The 21,370-nt window shown below is 40.3% G+C and overlaps 1 protein-coding gene across 1 annotated transcript in view; it reads right to left on the bottom strand.

Annotated features, from left to right (window-relative positions):
- LOC140236867 (cytoplasmic dynein 1 heavy chain 1-like) overlaps window positions 1-21,370 on the bottom strand; it is a 76,322-nt gene that overhangs the window by 25,984 nt on the left and 28,968 nt on the right. The window contains exons 30-59 of the mRNA XM_072316811.1: window positions 20,681-20,827; window positions 20,084-20,250; window positions 19,249-19,422; window positions 18,579-18,744; window positions 17,961-18,146; window positions 17,246-17,446; window positions 14,939-15,221; window positions 14,541-14,641; window positions 13,941-14,100; window positions 12,486-12,726; window positions 11,829-12,012; window positions 10,814-11,026; window positions 10,373-10,611; window positions 9,791-9,947; window positions 9,388-9,612; window positions 8,779-8,985; window positions 8,041-8,208; window positions 7,485-7,718; window positions 6,876-7,050; window positions 6,290-6,443; window positions 5,730-5,895; window positions 4,983-5,146; window positions 4,258-4,444; window positions 3,747-3,842; window positions 3,280-3,375; window positions 2,679-2,840; window positions 1,905-2,119; window positions 1,260-1,353; window positions 741-932; window positions 168-347 (exon numbers count right to left, since the gene is read on the bottom strand). Coding sequence (XP_072172912.1) covers window positions 168-347; window positions 741-932; window positions 1,260-1,353; window positions 1,905-2,119; window positions 2,679-2,840; window positions 3,280-3,375; window positions 3,747-3,842; window positions 4,258-4,444; window positions 4,983-5,146; window positions 5,730-5,895; window positions 6,290-6,443; window positions 6,876-7,050; window positions 7,485-7,718; window positions 8,041-8,208; window positions 8,779-8,985; window positions 9,388-9,612; window positions 9,791-9,947; window positions 10,373-10,611; window positions 10,814-11,026; window positions 11,829-12,012; window positions 12,486-12,726; window positions 13,941-14,100; window positions 14,541-14,641; window positions 14,939-15,221; window positions 17,246-17,446; window positions 17,961-18,146; window positions 18,579-18,744; window positions 19,249-19,422; window positions 20,084-20,250; window positions 20,681-20,827 — 5,334 coding nt within the window. The remainder of the gene's footprint in view (window positions 1-167; window positions 348-740; window positions 933-1,259; window positions 1,354-1,904; window positions 2,120-2,678; window positions 2,841-3,279; window positions 3,376-3,746; window positions 3,843-4,257; window positions 4,445-4,982; window positions 5,147-5,729; window positions 5,896-6,289; window positions 6,444-6,875; window positions 7,051-7,484; window positions 7,719-8,040; window positions 8,209-8,778; window positions 8,986-9,387; window positions 9,613-9,790; window positions 9,948-10,372; window positions 10,612-10,813; window positions 11,027-11,828; window positions 12,013-12,485; window positions 12,727-13,940; window positions 14,101-14,540; window positions 14,642-14,938; window positions 15,222-17,245; window positions 17,447-17,960; window positions 18,147-18,578; window positions 18,745-19,248; window positions 19,423-20,083; window positions 20,251-20,680; window positions 20,828-21,370) is intronic.

A 21,370-nucleotide genomic window follows, 5' to 3' on the forward strand; every position in this document is an offset into this window, starting at 1 on the left:
AAAAACACTGAACAATCATTTCACAAGCTCTGATAACTAATTTTCACTTAACTCATATAGTTTGTTCAATATCTTAGTAATTTTGATTAGATAATGTTGATGTATTTTGTTTCTTCTGACAGTCTCCTGTAGCTCAAGAGAATATTGAGAAGATAAGGAGCTCTCACCATCTGTTTGAGCTTGGCATTGGCCGCAGCATTCTTAGCCTCCAGCTCCTGACTCTTGAGGGCAAGACTCTTCTGAAGCTCCTCAACCTGCTCCACTGTCTCCTTGATCTTCTGGAGACCAACATTAAGATGGAGCTGTTGTTCCTCTAGATCAGATCGTTTCTCATTGTACAGCTTGACCTGCGGACATCAAGGGAGGAAAGAGGAAAGTTTGTATCTCAAATCTCACTCTCTACATCCTCTGATGGCATAAAAAAAACTGTGCCTACTTGTACTAGTAGTGTATCACTACTGATGGCCAAATTGATAATTGCACATTTATTCAGGTTCAAATGTAATTTGTAATTGTATACAATGCATTTCTTTATTCACTTAATTCACACAAACCCACCTGTAACTGAAACAAAAACCACAGACAAGAAACTTTTAAGACAATTTGATAATCACCCACGCTTAATAGCTCCCTTCTGTATGAATCAAGTACTTTGCATTGAAATCTATTATAAACTAATGGAACACAACAGAAATCTTTGCACACAATCATAACTAGTCTGAGAGGCACTGATTTCTTACATAGTGGTTGATGAAGTCCAAGTAGTGGCGAGGTGTGATGGCCATGACACGTCCACCTCTCTTCTGCAGCCTCTGGTTGGCCTGGTGCAAGGTCAGGTGGACGTAGACAAAGGCGTTGATGATGGCATCCCTGTGGGTGGGGTTCTGAGCCAGCCCCTCGTAGGCCTCTGGCATGTAGTCTGGTGGCACGTACTGGGGAGATGGTACACATAATAGACAGGGAAAGATGAGGACCATAATCATTCATGCGAAGGATAAGTGTTGTCTTCAATTAAAACAAAGAGATAGAGACCAAAGCCTTTTTATACCACAGAATTAATGAAAAACAATAAACTTTACCAAAAGACTGATTTCTAAAGAAAGACTTCTTTTCCTAAAAAGATCAATTATTTGGGACTAACAACACTGATGTGTCATGTAGAACTACAACCATATTTGGCATAAAACTGATATTGTGTCATAGCATGTGCATGTGTCTATGGCTGTGCTTTAGGCCTCATACAGACAGACTAGACTTACGTCTGACTTGTCCAGATCCACCTTGTTGGTGAACTCTTTGCCAACTTGGAAGAGGGCGTGGGTGGTCCAGTCTCCAAACCAGTTCAGCACACACCTTGGCAGGCAGACAAATGAAGGAAACATACAGTGTGACTCACATTCAATGGAAAAATGTAAAAAAGTCTTGGGCTTCTTTACAAGTTCGTAAACTGTTCCTGTACGCTCTGTCACTGAAATGCATCAGTCCCAGTAAAGATGCATAAAAAAGATCAAGTTATCAAAATCGTGCAATTGTGTTAGCCTTGTCACACGCTCCAAAGCACACAGTGGAGATAACATGAATACCTGTCACATTTGGGGTAAAAGCACAAAATGTCAACACCTGAATATTGAAGTATTCCATGCAATGTGAAGAACTTCAGTCTGCAGAATGATAAGAAATGCTAGCTCCATATTGAAAATTAAATAAATGCTTAGCTTGATAAACAAATATAAAACTAAACAACACTTTCACCAATGAACTTTCTGCAGCTGCACTCCACATAATTCTCCCTCCTGAACCATGAACATTATCTGTCCATGCTGGGCAATATTCCATGATTGCAAACTGTGTTAGCTGCCTGTCAGTGTGAATGTCTGGGAGAGGCCACGGGGTGTGGTCTTTACCTGTTGAAGAGGGCAGGTGAGGTGGCAGCCCTGTCCTTGAGGCCCTCTGATGAAGGGTTCATGGTGAAGACAACATGAAGGTTGTGCATGACTTGGCCAGTGAACCACTTGTAGAGCTCCTCGCTGGAGTCTAACATGTGACCCATCCGCTGGGCGCCCTCCTTACACTGGGTCATCAGGGTGGTGTATTCATCTCCCTCAAACAGACCAGGAACCTGAAGATGAAGAAGTGACAGGTAACATCATCCTCTCCTTCTAGGGATACACTGTTCTCCACAGGGCTTTATTTACTCCACAGACCCTTCATAGCTTTAACTGTTTTCAATGAAGAACTGTAGTTGTTTTCTTTTCTAATAAAGTATTTACTAGTGACCATGCATTTTCATGTCAGATGAACCATCTGAGTGAGAATTGCTAGAACCATTGCTTTTCGTATGAGTTTTTATCTAGTACATTTACCAGGAAATAATCTCTCAGTATCATGCTTTACTTCATGATGAATGTTTTTCACTGACAAGATTACTAAAAAAAAAAAAATTTCATTTATTATTTATAATCATTAAGTGTGTTTGTACATTTTTCATTTCTGTACTTTTGTAAGCGCTCTGAGCCTTATGGGAAGAGTGGATCACATATGAATTGTATTGTGTTGTAGATTGTTACTGTTATAGACACTCTGTGCAATAATACAGCTTCTATATTTCACACAGTATTTGCCAAATGCTGTCATGATTCCTTGGACCACCTCTCTCTGATAACCAGACATGTACTTACCTCTCCATTGGCCAGCAGAGTGTTCATTCTCTCCAGGAAGCTGGAATCCAAGACGTTGGATTCATCCATGATGAAACAGATCTTCTCATCCTTGCATCCCGATCGACGAAGGACAATGCGCAGATCTTCATCAAAGTCAGCAGCGGTGTACTTGTTGTGAACCTATAACACAAGAGTACACATGCAAAAACCCATGGCTCATCACTGCTGGCATGTTATACATTGTAAGACACCAATTGCAAATCTCTGTATACCTGATACAAAGCCATCAAAAATGCACTACACCTTTAGATATTTGAGTGTCTTTCAATTAAACAGGATCGTAAATGACAATTTGCAGCAATTTCCCACATTTCATGGCACAAAAACCAATACGGATAACACCCTAATGTGGCAGCTTGTAAAAATTACTATATTCTAAATATTTCTTGACATTTCACATTAAAGTGGCACAGCGTTCATAGACTGTATATCAGTTATAACTTTGCCGGTGTTATAAGCTATAACACAGCATGGGTATGCTTTGATTTAGGTTATGTCTCTGTGTTTTTTAGAAATAGTAACAAATCATTACGTGTCAAGAAAAGGTATCATTACTCACCTTGACTTGAACGATGCTGAGACCATTCATCCAGGCCACAAAGCGAGACAGAGTCGTCTTTCCTGCTCCACTCACTCCAATCAGCAGCAAGTGACCCTACCAACCAAAATACATGTATGTCAGCAATTATTTCATAGACCATGGCATTGCTAAAGCATATTAAAAATTGACAACCTCTCACCAAAGGATTCAAGTCAGAGTTAACTGATTTTGATGCCCATTGCAATGCAAATATCCAGTCATACATTATGCACTTTATTCTCAACAGTCTTGACGTACATTCAATCAACTATGAAAAATGCAAAAGATCCATAAGTGCTGGTTTCATTCTTTTGTAATTTGATAAAATTATTTGTTATGTTGATACCATCATCCCCTTGACTGCAATTCATTCATGGGTGACATAAGGTCCTCAGTGTTGAGATATCATCAGTGCAACGAGGAAATCAAGTTAATGGCTGGCATACCTGTGGCTGTCTGAAGATTCTGTCAATTCTCAGCACATGATCCAGAACTTCATTGAAGAGAACCAGAGGTACGTCCAACTCCTCCTCGTAGAACACCTGTACACAGAGGGATGGTGGTGGTGAAGTGTCAATATAAGTTTTACCTCTATTCTGGAATGATGCCTCTTGCATCACAAGGTGAAGACACTAAAGCATCAGCTGGTATCTCTTTTTCAGCAGGGTTTGCATTCTATTGAATGTTACTGCAATACACATATATGGCAAGGATAAAATTGGAACAATGTAACATCAGAAGCCGACTTTGATATCTTGGAGCCAGACATTCTCAGAGAGGGCATCTCCAGTAATGTTGTCCCGGTGTGATTTTTCTGTGACAAACTTGCATATAGGTCACATATCAACTTGAAATCAAGATGGTACATTTATGATGATTAAAGGTACTTTCAATATTTGACATTCAATAAGTGCAACTGTGCTTCAGTGAATAAATTTTATCTTGAGATGGAGATACCTTGAGGCGAGCCTTGACGTAGTCTCTCAGCTCCTCTTGGTCAACAGGGATGTAGTCCTTGGACAGCCAGTTACTGAACAAGATTGGTCTACCGAGGGCCTCCTTCTTGTTGATGTTTGGGAAGTGTTTCATGGCGACGGCATCCACTTTCTCTCCAGTCCACAGTCTTTCCTCATCCTCCACAAGCCTACAGATGGCAACAGACATTACACGACATGTAAATACGGATCTATTCTGTCTGTACCTATTTGAGTAAAAGTCAAGGTCAGGTAACCCAGAAAAAATGTATTCTTTCATCTTTGTCACATACTTATGGAACATGTAAGATAGCTCATATTTTCACCCGAATCTAGGAAGAGACATACCCATTCTAACACTGTAAGAAACACTCAAAAGTTGAGGACTATTTCAGCAGAAAATTAAATTGCCCATATTTATACAATGTACACTCTGAAAATCCCAGACATGTAAAGAAGCTCAGAGAGAGCAAGTGCAAAGTGGTCCAAATGCAATACAAAAGAGTGTACCTCAACACTGCAATTGTTTCTTTGGGACACAAAGTGGTTACATTGTACTACTTTCAAGAATATTTCTACTGCTGTCATCCACAGTTGGCAATATATTCAACAAACGACATACTTCTTGGAGTAGACACCACTATTAGCATTATTCCATCATTTTTGGAAAAGACACTACTATTTGCATTATTCAGTCCTAACACTGACCTGTCTTGGAAGAGTCGCAGAGCCTCGTGAGCCCAGATACGCACAAGACCTTCTACAGACAGAGACTCTAGAGGGCGCAATGCTTCAACGATGCCACGCACCCAGCGGGTCATTTCACGAGGACTGTAGATGTAATGGGGCTGCATGTCTTGGGTGAAGCGTTCCTGAGATTGGCAAGGTAAATGCATCACAAAATTAGAAAGAGGAAACATACAAGGCTATCCTTTTCACACAGCTATCCTTTTTACAAACTCAAAACATATCCTTGTACTCGTATATTTTTAGAGCAAAATTCATACACTCTAACAAGAGTAGAATAAGACATCACTATGTCCCCTGACAAAAATGTATCACTTAAGCATAAACGTATGATCCAAGGTCAAATATTCCAATGAACTATGTATGAGTGACTATCATAATGAGGAGTCTGTACCCATAGCCATAATTTTCACATCATGCTCATTTTGTTTTGCGAAGTACAAATGAATGTTATCCAGTGTGGGAAGCTTGAACAAAATTTATTTGTCCATCAAAACTTCACAACATCAAAGTGAGATCTCCTCATTATCATCTTCAGCACTATTACCACAAATGTGCAATCATGATCACCATCAACATCATCATCTTCAGCATCTCATCCCCATTATGTCATCATTTCAAATTGCATCATCAACACCATCATCTTTATCCTCTTTGGAAATCATCATTACAATGAAGGATAAGTCGATACTAATGGTATGATCCTACCTGTGAGACAGTGTAGAACTCCACCATGGCGTTGGTGAGTGGCTCGGCATAGGTCCTCAGGCTGGGGATGAGGCGCAGCAGGGCACGGTTGAAGGTTCCATAGATCTGGGTGAGGGAGGCGGGACCTGGGTAGTCCACATACACCACAGGAACGTGGCGGAGGAACCTAGCAGACATAGATGAAACATTCAAATCCCATTACGTAATGCATTTAGAATTTAAAGGAACATACAAAATCAACAATCCTTAACGTGGTCTAATCAACTTAAAGCTACAACTGTACTAGTTTTAGGATGTTTTGGATGTCAAACTGACAAATCCTCAGTGAACAACAGAACAATTAGTATACCTTAAATATGCAAATTGAAGAATAGATTTATCTAGAGTATAGTCATGGTCAAAGTCTTTTTAAGCATCTAATATCATTTAAGATATTACAGGATGCGCATGAAGAATTGAGCATATTTATGACAATATGATAATGATTACATGTCCTATGTGACAAATGAGGTAGTGTAGCGATCAGGGAGCTGAATCTTTCCACACAGTGTGGAACCCACCTGTGAGAGAGGGGTTTCCTGCCAGGGTCTGTGGGAGGGTTGCAGGCTCCTACAAACTGGATACGCTCAAACTTGACCCAGGCCTGGTCAGAGGTTCGGTAGAATCCACCGTGTTCTAACATCTGACGCAGGAACGAGATCACTCGCTGGGTGCCTAGATGCCATAACAACAACGCAAACAAACATTTTATGTTTTTTACATCTATCAATCTTTCAACTGTTCATCTTCTCAACTATTCCATCAAATAATCAAGTTATGTTGTCAGTACAGATGACTTGATTTCCTATCTAAATAGGTATGAAAACACAATATCGAAAACAGGAAAAGTAGGGATGCTCCAAAATGTAGCTCTTGGTGACAGATATTATCTGCATTGTTAACAAAACAAATACCGTGATCTTGAAAATTGAATAGTGGTCATAAGGTTATTATATACTCTGGTACTAAATAAACCTCTGAAGTTGATAATCATTAGTGAAGAGAGATACAAGAAGTTTTAATCAAATGAGGTCAAACTAGACGTGAAAGACATGCTTTGTCACACATAGGTAGAGCAGATAATACACTAGTAGATTAAGTACTTACCATACTTGTCCATGTCAGGGAGGTTGATTTCATCACAGAATACCACAATCCACTTGCCCAGCTGGATGGGGGCCAGGACCACGCCGTTGGGGGTGCGTCGGTACTCACAGTAATGATCAAAGGTTTTCAGCATCAGCTCAGGGGTTGTGGCACTGGAGAAGTTCAAGCCAACAACCTGACAAAGAGGGAAATAAATGGTAAATTAATGAAAATCAAGCAAGTAGATTTGATATTCTACCAGCCCTGATGCATTAATTTATATCAATAGCAGTATCAGGATTTATTGTACACATCCTACTAGCCATATCATAATCCTCATACTCATGTTCGAGCTTACTTACATACCCCCATATCACTTGAAATACGTAAAAGATATCAAATGCATACAGCTTGCATCCACCATATAGCATTTCTCTGAAATGGGTCAAATTCATGTACATAAACTTAACCTATAATTAATCATGAACACTCCTACATCACTCCACACTGGCTTTCATATTCCTGCCTTCCTCCCCCACACGAATATACAAATACACTGGATTGGAAATACTCCATATCTTTAACTGTTTTATACCTTCGAAATAAACTATAGACAAAGCATGTTCTTACTTCCATGTCCGGCAGGGCCCTGAGGGCGCTAAACAGGGTCATGGTCTTTCCACTGCCAGGTGGTCCACACAGCACCATGGGTCTGTGTTCTGCTAGCCATGTGTAGAGCAGGGCTTCATGGCGTACAGTGTCAAGGGTTGGTACTACCACATCAGGGGCGGCTACCTTGTGAGTCTCAACCTCAATCTGGGGCACCTTGGACTGCCAGGGTACCCACTCACCTGTGATGGACACCTGTAACAAATAAACATCAATCAATAGTCATTAGGATGGATGGATATGAGGACATAAGAAGACAAAGGTGGGAGAACAAGCATAACTATGGACACATATACAGAATGTCACTGGGGAAGTGTAATACATCCACCTCAATTACAAAGCAATATTCATTCCTGTGACACACAACAAATACATATGAGAGTGTAGGAGTATTATGCAAGAGTTGGTAGTATGCTTCAATGCATGTTGTCTGTTGAATGTATTCATGTTCATTCCAATCACTATGTGAAAATCCCAATGTTTTCTCTGAGTAGGGACATCTGACTAAAATACTTGCCTCAAAGTCAATGATAGGGATGGTCTGCTGGGCTGGAAGTGGGATAGTGGTGATACCACGGATAAAGTCTCCAAAGTCACAACGAGCTTTCATCTTACTGTCTCCAGTGAAGGACCAGAGCAAGGCGTGGATCAGGTAGCGTGCTACATACTTCTCCAGCTGGTCTTGCTGTTAGTGGGAGGCACAAATCACAAAGTGATAACAGCGTATTTGTAACTAGTTCAATTTTCAACTCTGGTTCACTCAATTTATTTCATCAAAACTTCATCCTATACTTTGTGTTAGTATGAATTTAGTATATGAATGCACTGCTGAAAACATTCAAATATTTATGGAAAATTAACCTGTTAACAAAACCTTCCAAGAAACTCTTAACAAAACTCAGAAACATACAAAGGCAAAAGCCTTGATTCAAAGAAATGAAATAAACACACCTTGTGGTAAGCATATTGTTTCATTTCAAGTTCACCCTGTATATCACACAAGGACAATAACTTTTTTTTTAAAACATTAAGTATATTTTATTGACTTGGAGCAGCACTGAGAGTTTCTGGGAATAAAAGATTGGTAGGAGACAAATCATTTTCTGAACAGGAATAGGCTGAATTTTAGACAAAGTGTAACTGTGTAAAGAATCCACGGATGGCAAACTAAATGTTCTTTTATACATCATTGATCTCAATATACGTTGTATCAGGTGGATCAGAGTCACATATGGAACTGTAATCATAGCATTACCTGCATGGGGAAGTCACTGTGTGTATGGTTGTACTGGATGATGTTACGCACACACTGATGAAGCATGGAGAAAAGAGAGTTGAGTGCTCGGATACGAGTGAAGTCCATGATGTGCTGATCTTGTTTGGCTGCATACTCTAGACAGCGCATAGCGATTCCATCAGAAGCAAAGTGAGGCCCAAGTACGTTAGCAGAATCCACTTGGACCTACGAAGAAGGATTTACACTCAGTCTTCACACCATATACATCTCAAATCATGTGAAAAGTACACTCATCCAAGAACTCATCACTAATGGATACAACAATGAGCTTTAATCTTGTCCATACTGAACAGTCATAGGGTAATGTAAGATGTTATAAGAAAAGGCAACTAAGGTCAAGTATCTACAAGATACAAGAGGGTACAACATAATGGGAACACACAGCAAACCTTTTCTATTCCTGCTCTGTTCCTTGTGTTATTATCGACTTTTTCTGTAAGTTTCATTCAAATCCATTCACAGCTTTTTGACATTTTTTTTTTTTTTGCAAACAAACAAACAAACCAAAGCCAATGAAAAAATAACCTCCTTCCTTGGTGGAGGTAAAAAGGAGAAGTGAGAACAAACCTGCATGACTGGAGAGAGGACATCCTCCTTCTCTCCTGCATCCTTGGACTTCTTCATGATGGCATCTTCTCCTTCCTCCAGGGGCACATTCCTCAGCCGAGTCAAGAAGTTCTCAAAGATCAGCTCAGTGCTCAGTACATCCTCACTGAACCACACCATGCCGCATCGACTGACCGTTGCCATGGTAGCATAGCGAAGGTCCTCCACTTCAAACATGATGCGCACCTATTGAATAAGATCGGGAGTATTAAAACTGAAAACTTTCTACTTCTTGACTGAACTCTGGTGAACAAAATCATGCTGCACCAAAAACACTGCAATCTAGCTCACGAAATTTTCACTTGGGCTTAAGATCTGAAATTTCATGACGTTATGGTTCATAAGAATGCAAAGAAGTGCTTACATTAGGTGGGATACCAAGACGTTCTCCATTTGGTAGGGTGAGGAGTTTGTTTTCATCCAGCACACTGTTGAGGTTCTCCACCCACTCTGGGTCCACATCACCATCAAAGATAATCCACTGACGCTTGTTAATCTCTCCTCGCACGTTGTCAATGATCCTGAGAGAGATGAATGAAAGCAGATTTAATGCTCTGATCGAGAGACATAATACTTTATAATCAGAGCACATATTTGAGAATAATTTGACTTAAACATAAAATCCTACATTAGCTACAATTTAAAATTTATGCACTTCTTCAGGTAGGTACAAAAGGAGAAAAATAAATTGCGTAATTAGTATTCATGTGAATAGAGAGCATGTTTTGTTGTTTGTTTTGAGCAGGTACCAATTTAATTTGCCATCAAAAGATGTTACTACAGCAGTATCTCACAGTTAACACAATTTTAGGTAAAAGCATAATCTGGACCATGATTAGACTTTTTCTTTGATGAACACACTTTTTGATTTAAATATGTATTAAATGTCTTGGAGAGGGAAATGTGATGGGAAAGTCGATGATGCAGAGAAAAACATATTTCTTACTTTCTGAGGATGTGAGTGAAGAGACCATCAGTCCACTCCCTAGTGTTGGGGTCTAGGAATCCATAGAGATCTTCTTTGGACATGGCCTTGGGGTCGATGACATGTGCCACGCCTTCCACACCCTCCAGACGTTCCAAGGCTTTGAGAAGTGATCGCCATGCTGTGCTCTTCCCACTTCCACTGGGACCAACCATCATCAAACCATGGTTTAGGTTGGAAATCTGGTACAGCTGAAGGACCTGGGATTAAAATGTAACAAAACTAGTGAATAATAAATACTAATACTTTGTATCACTATCGGAAAAGGATTCTGAAAAAGTAAGAACAGAATGACTAATGAATTCGAAAGAATTCCATTGATCTTTTTTAAACTTGCATACCAGAGGAGTGCAGTTCCTTTCTGTGTGAATGCAAGAGAGATACATCCATGAAGAATCTTACCTTGTCCACCCAGGAGGCACCAATCTCGTCTCCCTCTCCATAGGTGAGGTGCATCTCCTCACACACCTTGGCCAGCTCCCGACGAAGTGGCTTCATCTGTGCCTGGGTGTAGCGGATACCAGGGAAGACATCAGACAGGAGGCTGTAGAGTAGTGGGATGTCCTCTGCTACCAGCTTGGGTACCATGGTCTCACAGATACTCTGGATCAGAATCTACAGAAACAATATCAAACATATGATCAGTATTGGATATGACACAGCCAGTGCAACTTTTTTTTTTTTTTTTGGTCACCATAATGAGAGATTTCACAAAAGTGTTATCTATTTGGTTCATGATGTGCTTATCGTTCTTCTTGTGTCTAGAGATGTTTGTTTCAAAGAATAAATTTCCTCCTAAAGTTCACTATCTCATAAGGAAGCCTTGGAGCCATTTGGGTTCTGCATAAGAATGTTGAGATTATCATTAAGTCTTTCCTGTTGTTATATGTACAGTATGTCCCCCCCCCCCCAAAAAAAAAAAAATAATAATAAAAAAAATAAATAAAATAACAATCGATTTTTGCATTGATAACTTAAAATATGATTAATCTGTCTAAATGCTACTTCAGGGTCTTAAAATATAACATCTTAACATGTTGTGCAGAAAACCCCATTCAATTTGGCTAAGTGATCACAGAGAAATGTGGATCATTGTAAAGCATATCATGGATCTGATTCTTCCAAGTTTAGAACTTGGATGCTCTTGGAACTGCATAATGTGTGAACACAATGGACAGATCTTGGAGGGAAGGGATTCCTGACATGCTCTACAAAACTCCTCATTTCTCTTTGACCACTGAAGCAAATTGGATGGGGCTTTCTGCAAGATGTGGGTAATAAGTTATAGTTTCATACCCTGAAATTGTATTTGGATTGATTCACTTTTTTTAAAGTTATCATTGCGGAGGATCCCGTTGTAATTTTTTTGGGGGGGACAACCGGTATCTACAAGATGGCAGAAAGCCTGCATTCACACCTCTTGCTCCGGCAGGTTTTCAGCGATAGAGGCTTCATCAACAGTCTCTCCCTTCTCTGCCTTCTCCTCCTTGACTCGAAGGATGTGGTCTCGTTTCACGTTGCCCGTGGTAACCAGCACACTCTTGAGAGCTCGGAGCCCAAAGCCGTAGTGAGACTGGTTGGAGAGCTGTTCATCACACAGTCTGCAGTGTCATAGTCAAAGAGAGAGGTCAAGGGTTAGGTCTTTCTTTGAGCATCAATTTGATGTCAGAGCACATAATGCTCCATGCAAAACTATAAGATGAACATTTTTACAATAATTCAAGACAATACATAACAAAACTGAATACTGGCAATCAATAAACATTCATGCCTAAGACAATATACATCCATTTAAAATTTCTGTTTGAACATGTCTAAAAACAATGTAAAGTGCTTCATACACACAAGAGATGAAAGACTTGTTTCTCATTCTATAAATGGTACTGCGATGTAATATCCTTGCCAGAAGAACTCCGTAAGCTTATGGTTTTTTATGATATGCACATTTTTTTGTTGTCTTTGCAACACAAACATGCCTTCACATCATCTGATCACAGACAGACCCTAATACCCACAGCTTTAAAGAATGCCAAATAAAATTGATTACTGATATCGAAGCAGGATTAGTACTCACTTGAAGAAAGGCACCACCTTGGAGGCGAGTTTCTCAGCTGTCCTGAATCCCTGGGAGTAGAGCATGACTTCAGCAATCATCTGACGGTCAGGCTTGGTCATGGCCAGGTTACGGAAGAGCTTCTTCAGGTTGTCTGGGAGGTTGGAGCGGCCAGCGTAGCCCGGGTTCATGGTGATGAAAATGGCCATGTCAGGGTTGACACGCACCTGTTTACCCACCAGCTCAACAAGAATTTGTTCTCCTGGACACAAACAGACATGAATGTTCACAAACGTTCCAGTGTTAACATGCAACGATGGGTATTTCAATAGGTCATTTGGAATGTATATGTAAAGTGAATGATACATCGTGGAAATTACCAACACCGAAGCTCCATTTTTCCAACTGACATGAAATTTAAAAATGTGATGTTATATATATTCGAGTGTGCAAATTGTACTTAAGTTTTCAATCCAGAACACTTTGTCAATTAAACCAGGCAGACTCTTCATCATAGCCCTCACCTCCCCATCACACCACATAGATCTCTGGTCATCTACAACTTACAGCTGTACGTATGATGTCTGATGAGGGACACTTTATCTGATAAGTCTGTCTCTTGTTTGCATTGCTCTGTTATACAAGGAGACACATGTCCAGTAACATAGGTTGTCATTTGATAGTAAACCATACCACTATCATTTAGATATTCCAAGAACATAGACATTGCACACATTTTGTGAAACCCTTCAAATATAAACCTGCCATGACAAAGACTTTAACATCCTGTACAAGAGACTACTGACCTAATTCACTCACATTCTAACCTGTGCACTGATACTAAGGAGTACCAATACCCCAACAAAGAAAAACTCTGCAACTGATTGACAAATTGCCCTACATCGACGTAAATAAGCACTGAATTGATCAGTGTTTTAGTAGTAGCCATGATAAAAAATCATGGGCGTACATACTCGAGCTGGATTCGAACCTACGACCTCCTGATCACCGGACAGGCGTCATCTCCACTAGACCACCGAGCTTTCGCCCGACAGCAAGTGTTGGTTCTAATCCTTATAGCATGCAGCGGGTACTGCTTTGTTATTCAAATTCATGAAATTCTTTTCGTCGAGATGTTTTCATTGCAACTGATTGACAAATTGCCCTACATCGACGTCGATGTAGGGCAATTTGTCAATCAGTTGCAATGAAAACATCTCGACGAAAAGAATTTCATGAATTTGGAAAAGAAAAACTCCTTTGAAATAAATTTCACTTGTTTTTGTTCTCAACTTGACATGCAGCCTATTGGATCCACTCAGCAATCAAGGACACTTGGATGCCTGAAGTCTGTATGTACAATGTACATCTCTGGAATGAGCCATGCTCGCAAGCAACAACACGCACATGCGCATACAGGTACCTAGCATACAGACAGGAAGAAAAACTGTGAAACTAATTGAGTGATTTGCACACCTTTCTTGGCCTCGTTGGTAAACTGCTCCTTGAGAGCTTCTTGGATGGTTTGGATCTGTTGTGAGACAGCAGACAACATCCTCTCTTCCAGACGGTTGAACTCATCAAAACATCCCCAGGCTCCCACCTGGCACAGACCCACGAAGATACGCCCCATGGCCTGATCAAAACAAACAAACAGACAGATAGTTAATACAGCAATTCAAAGAATAATCCTCAATGTGAGTCTTCCTAGTCACTGAAGAGAAACAGCCTGCAAAGACATTACATGGTGCTCTTCATTGCTAAACTCTAGTTCTCTCTGCTTTGTGAATGCATACACACTTGACAGCACGTTCTGTACTTTAAGCCAATCTTCAGCATTACTCTGTTCTTGGTTATTGTTAGTACGACTATGCAATAAAGACTGTAGAAAATTTAGTCTACTTTACAAGCCATAAAGTTTACAGATAGAGAGTTTAATATGCACTTTCATCATATTTCATGAAAACACTTTTTACGTCAAAAAGAAATCACACCAAAGCACTTGATGTCACTGTGCCTGGTGTCTGGAATTACAGAACAAAACTTTGTATGACTGATTTTCAGTGTGATTCTTGCCTGGAAGTCAAAGTGCTCATCACAGTTGAAGACGAGGACAAATCGACCCAGCTGATGTCCAAGAGCCTTGACCGATTCTGTCTTGCCTGTACCAGCAGGACCTAGATGATGAAATGGGAACATTCAATTCTATCATATTAGTCATAAACATAATGGAAAATCACCTGAACCACAAGAAAAAACAATGTAGTTTGAATCGTGTGAACCAATATATGAAGATTTTAGAGCAACATAATCACTTGTTAGAGTCATGTGCAGTTATGTGTAGTTCTATTCAGACTTCATACAGATACATTCATTATAAGCTGTAGCTCTGTTAACCAAATCAATATCATAAATGATATTACAAAGAGGTTGTGTACATATATTGCATGAACTGGCCCAAAAGGACAGCATACCAAATGGGGATCCTCCAAGCCTGCCCTCTAGAGCCTGAGTCATGGTCAGGTAGCAGCGGTCAGTCAGTGGTGTCTGGACTAGCTTGTCCTGCACACCGAGGTACTCAAAGCCATAGTTGAAGCGGGCATTGGCCATCTGGATGCTAAGCATCTGGAGCACATCGGAGTGTTTGGGGTCAAAGTAGAATCGCATCTGAGAGAGCCACTTGAAGTCACTTGGAGACTTCACCTTACAGCGGACCAACTCTCTGGTCACATCACGTTGGTGGACCAGCTCAGTGATCTGGGGAAACAACAGTCATGTCATGTTCAATTCTGATGCTGATAATAACTAGAAACAAAACTTGAAACCAATGTGTAGCAATTAGACGTACTGAATGAGAAGCACATGAAAATACATCCTACAATGCTCAAAAACCTTTGCTTGTGAACTGTTCTTGTGCGTCTAAAGCCCCTTTTACACTTTCACGGATCGCATCATGGATGACCATGGATCGTCGATCCGGGATCATCCGTACTGTTTCCGGCAGGACCGTGTTGACTCCGTGAAGTCATCCGGCATTATCCTTGATCATCCGGCATGTCCGCGGAAAAAAATTAAGCTTGCTTAATTTTTCATCCCGGACATCACGGAAGAAAATCAATACAAACTCTTCCTTGTTGGCACCGTCTACTCCATGTTGCCTCCGTATTCCTTCCTTGTAGGCACCGGTTACTCTGTGTTGCCTCCATACTCATTCCGGGACAATCCGTAAAGGCATCAAGACATCCGTATTAGGCCAAAAAAAAAAAAATTGTTGCATTGGCGTAACATGAGATTTTCAAATAGGGTCGGTCGGGCGGATTTTTTTTTTTTTTTTTGCTACCTGCATTTTACGTGTAAAACTCGTGCTCAGCTCAGTAAACAGTTACAACTGCTGCACCGAATGTGCTGTGTTCATCTATTCTACAAATCATTTATGAGGCCGATATTACTGGAATTATACCCCTTCACAGAATTTAAAGATGTTGAAATCCCTATCCTGAATGTTTTCACTTCATATTTTACTATTTTGACTTAGATAAGATAGATGCAAATTGACCCATATGTACGATCTTTTCATCGCACGCGGCGATCTCTATTACAGTCCCACATATACAGATTCGTGTAAGTTCTCCACACAAGAAACCTATGGCAAAACTGTGCACAATACATCGCAGTCTGAATGCTACGTATACACTGAAGTAATAAATCTTGTTAGAGTACGTGTCCGTGTTGGAAACAGATGACGTACTGATCAAGGAAGGCTTATGCGAGGCGCTAGATCTCTCCCTCGTACATCCGATATCCCCAGAGCCGTTTCCACTTCCGGGTTTGTGCGATCGCGATCGCAATCAACAAGATATTTGATATCGATAGCAAAAAAACCTAATAAAAAAACATGGCGTCGGCGGAATTTTTAGGGTCGGGCGAGTTACGCCAATGTAACAATTTTTTTTTTTTGGCCTTAGCATCGGCTCCATCCGGGATGAAAAATTTTGCCAATACAAGTTCATAAAGTCCATGAAATGTGCTCACATCTTCCAAAATCAGTACAGCCATACCCCCCATCCTGTTCATGTATAAAGTGGTCGCAGGAGAAGCTTCAGTGACCCACACACATCTCCACGCTGGTCTTTGTGTGTGTTAGTGTGTGTGTGTGTGTGTGTGTGTGTGTGTATTTGATTTGTTTTGTTTTATTTCGCTTTGTTTATGTCATGATGTTTCCGTAAAATGAGAGTTTGCAACAAGCGTGACCAAAAAAAAAAAATTGTCTTTATGATGTTGGCAAGCAGAGGCGTATGTAGGCTGCTGTAAATTTTCTGGTGTGCTTGTTTTACTGTACTTAGCTCTGGAAGCATGTCACCCAAGAATGATTAAGTATCAAAAGCAAAAGGAAATGTCATCTGTCAAAATTTTGGGGATATCCGTGTGAAGACCGCGAAGGCACCCAATTGCATCCATGCTCAATCCTTGATATCCGTGTTAGCGCCGTATCGTTTCTGCTGTGGTCCGCGTTCATTCCTTGTCTGTCCGTGTAGGCACCGTACTTGGCCGTGTAGACTCCATACTTATCCTTGTAGACACCCAGTTGGGATCGTATTCACACCGGCATTGATAGGAAAATCAATATTTTGCATGCCGGAACACCACGGATGACGATCCGTGGTCATCCGTGAAGCAATCCGTGAAAGTGTAAAAGGGGCTTTAGTACAGTGTGTAAAAATGATACAAGGCAAAAGGCATCTAAATATGATCTCCAATGCTCCTCAAGGCCCAGTCCTTACCATGTGTTCTAGCTTCTTCCTCCTGACAGGGGGTTGTTCCTGTAAGACAGAGTCAGCCAGCACCTGTAGAGTCTTGAGCACATTCTCCAACACTGCCTCCACTGGCTTCATGTCTCCTCCGCCACTCTTCTCCACAGTACTCAGGGCCTTGTCTGTGCTTTCAGACCACGAGATCTGGGCTGACAGGACTAGCAGTTGTGCCTAACAGAAGGACATGTGCAAAATGGTGTATAAAAGTCTGGTAGGACTAACAGGAAATAACCTTAAAGACTAAAGACAGTATGCCTGCCTCAAGCAACAAGAGATTTACTATGGAGTATCAGTAGCCATTACAGAATGAATTATCAGTTGTCACTTACATTGATTTCTTCAATGCATCTTATAGCCATTTTATAGCAAATGACCTACAAATGTAACATGCTCAATGCAATGAACTAAATCACTAATGTATTAAAGTTCCCCTGGGTTGGTTTCAACAAAAAATTTAAGGCTAAACTTGACAAAAAGAATTAAAACCTACCACACTTTGAAAAAAAAAAAATCCCATACACATCAATGTCTTTGATACATAAAACCTTATACTTGGCTGCTGAGAGATTGGCTGACATATTCGACCTTGAGCAGGGTTGCATGTTTTACTCAGCAAGGATACAGTGATATGGAAGGTCAAAATATGTTGTAACATTAACATCCAACCAGGGTGAAAATGCTTTACCTGGTACTGGTCAACCCAGTTGAAGTACTTCTCTGGCTCAATGTCCCCCTCCTTGAATTGGCTGACACTGGCCACAGCTGTAGCCAGGCTCTTGGCCAGGGTAACACGCATCTCATTCTCAACCAAGGTTAGCCACTCATTGATCTTTGGGTGCTCTTTGATGGACACTGGGGTCTTGAACACAACCTGTGTGAAGACAAGAATGGTTTCAAGATTGTCAGTTGTAAAGTACAACACACTTTCTACCCACTTTCCTGTACGTTCATGTACCTAGGTCTTCGTAGAGTTCTTTTCATTAATTCTATTACTAGCATCATGGTCAGAGTCACTAATATCATTCACATCATCACCGAAAATACTTTCAGCGAAGGCATCTCATGTTCAATACCAGAGATTTAATATCTCATGCTGAGGCACGGTTATCAACTTTATCAATGTGATTAGGTCAAGGAGATGGAAACCTGTCCATCTTCTTGACTACTTGGTGTTAGATACTTGGTATGTAACCCATGTACATAGAATCATCATGAAAGAAGTGTGATCTTATCAATCATACAGTACGACTACTACCACTCCTCTCTCTTCAATGAACAGGTGTCTATATGACATAAGACTGACCTCCTCTCCCTCCCTGGAAGCCAACCCAAGGACCAGAGTAGCATCTTCACTCAGGATGAGGGTAGCCACTCCAGCAAACATCTTCTTGAAATGCTTCTGGAGTTTCTCAACATTCTTGCTGTTGCCAATGATCTCCAGCAGATCCTCATCTCCAACAAAGTAGAATCTGGGAACACACACACATACAAATACAAGGTTTGAATATTTTTTTTTAATGTACTGTAAGAGAAATCTCCACTTACCTCAGTCTGTAAATCTAAACAAATTCATTGACAGGTATAGCATTACAAACTTCAAAAAAAGAGATACATCCAAGAAATTTTAAAAATTTAATCTTTCTTCATTGATAAATACACAACAAACAAGTGTTTACCCTACAGTATTAATGCAAACTTAAACAATTCTACAAGAACTAGCACAACAGAAAATCATACAAACTCTTACTTTTTCTTTTAGGAAGACAACCTAAAGTATGCTTCCACCTGCAGCATCACTGATTTCACCCTGTCTCTTTGTGCCATTTTCCATTTAATATCTCCCCTCCCCTGGTCTCACTAAAAACCCCACACAAAACAAACACGGAAGACAAAAATATGCAAGGTGCAATTTGCCAGATTTTGATTAGCATGTGAGGTTTATCATATTGTCGGTATGCACCAATGTGACTCACCGTGGGAAAGAGGCCCTCTCTCTCTCCAGGTATTCTCCAAGAGCCTTCTGGATCTTGCCCAGGAGGTCTGCCAGCCTCTCCAAGGAGCGCTGGACACCAGGGATGTTGACCACATCAAGGACCAAGGGTGCCTTGGCAACCTTCTTCATCAGTGCCAAGAACTCCGTGCTGATGCTGTGTGAATGAAGAGACAATCAAGAGACCAGATCTTACTCATCAAGAGACCAGATCTTACACATGAATGCACTCACCTTAGAAAATGAATGATGTATACAGCCTTTACATAACCCTTGCACAAACCATGTGTATTACATCAAATTACTGCTGACCTTACTTCTAGGGTGCATTGTTTTTCCCTCTATATCATTGTGATGACAAATTTAAATCTCCGCTTACCATTTACATATCTTCTTTTATCTACAAATTTTTTCCTATGGGTTATAAGTTCCACACCTCATTGAATTTCAAAACAGTTACTTCTTCATATTTCAAAGTACCCTTCACAGAAACCATACTGCGTGTCATCGAGATTTACTGGAGTACAAATAAATCTGCTATTCTGCATTTAAATTTTATGCTTCCAGGTTCCTTCACAAAGATAAGTTCTAAATTTGTAGAGAGTTAGTGAAGTAACATTCTTTTTATTCTCATCCCAATATTTTTCACGAAAAGATAAAATATCTTCACAAGACTAACAGGTGATAAATAATCTGCAAGGGGCACCTGCTGAAACTAGAAGAGTTATGTTACATGCGAGGTATAACGGTACACAGATTGTGGAAGAATGTACATGTATCTAATAAGTATATAATGATAGACAAAAGGGTCTCTATACCTGGAGAACCTCTGGGTCTCTACCGGTAGGAGATGCTTGATGTCTGCAGATCCTGAGAAGATGCCCTCCAGGTAGACCCATCGGCGCTGGACGTCGATCCAGACATCGAAGAGGGCATTGATGCGATTCAGCTTCTCCTCCCATGTCAGTGCTTCTTCCTCGAACACCTGCACATCACAGCAGCAAAGATTTCACAAGTCATTTTCTAGTAACATCATTCCACAGTCTTTATCACTTTACACTGATAACAAAATGAGTTCAACTGCTACCACCACAACATTGGCTTAAATGCCTACTCTTATATCCATTGCTTGCACAACAAGCATCAAGATGGGTTACACAGAAATACTTCCTTGACCCACAGGCTCCCTATCATATAAATTGGGAAAAGATCAAAATGTATTGTCTGTTTTTCTGCATACATCATCACATCAATTTGAGTCACTTAAGCAGAAATGGTAATTCCATGATATTCACTTTCTTTTATGGTATCATTATACCAAAGAATAATAAACATGACATTTGATATACCAAAAATTAGATCACATTTTTTTTTTTGCTCAAGATGACAAGCCAGGTGCATAATAGTATCTGTACCTTGTAGTATGGTGAGAGCTTCATGGCAGCCACACTGTTGATATGCTCCTTTGCCTTGTCAAAGAGGTCATCCCAGCCACGGATGATGCGACACTTGTTCTGGAAGTTGATGAGATCTAGCTCATAGCTCTGCCATGACTCTCGCACCTGACACAGAACACAGACATAAATCATTTACATTTAGAATCATGGAGGTCTCAAACAAAATTATTCACACGCTACCAAAAGACAATGGGGCGGAATCAATTCCATTTCTACCAAAACTTTTATCACAGCCAACAAGAAACCCTTACACAACATCCAACATGCTTGGATGCATATACAGCTTGTAGAAATGAGAAGTGATTGAAGTGCATTCTGCCAACAAAAACTTCTCATCAAACTCCATACAATTGACCACCATGTACCACTAAAAAAGAAAACTTGTACTGTGTGCTTGAGGCTTCATATACAAATTGTAGAGCACACTGGTATTTAAACTACAGCTGGAGAAAGTACACATCATGATGGAAAGGTTACAATTAAAAAGAAAGATACAAAGTATGTTACAATATTACACAAACACAGAAGTTTGAAACGTGTAGTTTTAGAATCCACTTCCATATACTGTATCAATCAATCATGACCATAATCCTGTATGTTAGCAACTCATCCGTGGTGCACTATTTTGAGCAGCGTTAAAACTGATTC

This window comes from Diadema setosum, chromosome 1, assembly GCF_964275005.1.
Source record: "Diadema setosum chromosome 1, eeDiaSeto1, whole genome shotgun sequence".
NCBI classification, from domain to species: domain Eukaryota; kingdom Metazoa; phylum Echinodermata; class Echinoidea; order Diadematoida; family Diadematidae; genus Diadema; species Diadema setosum.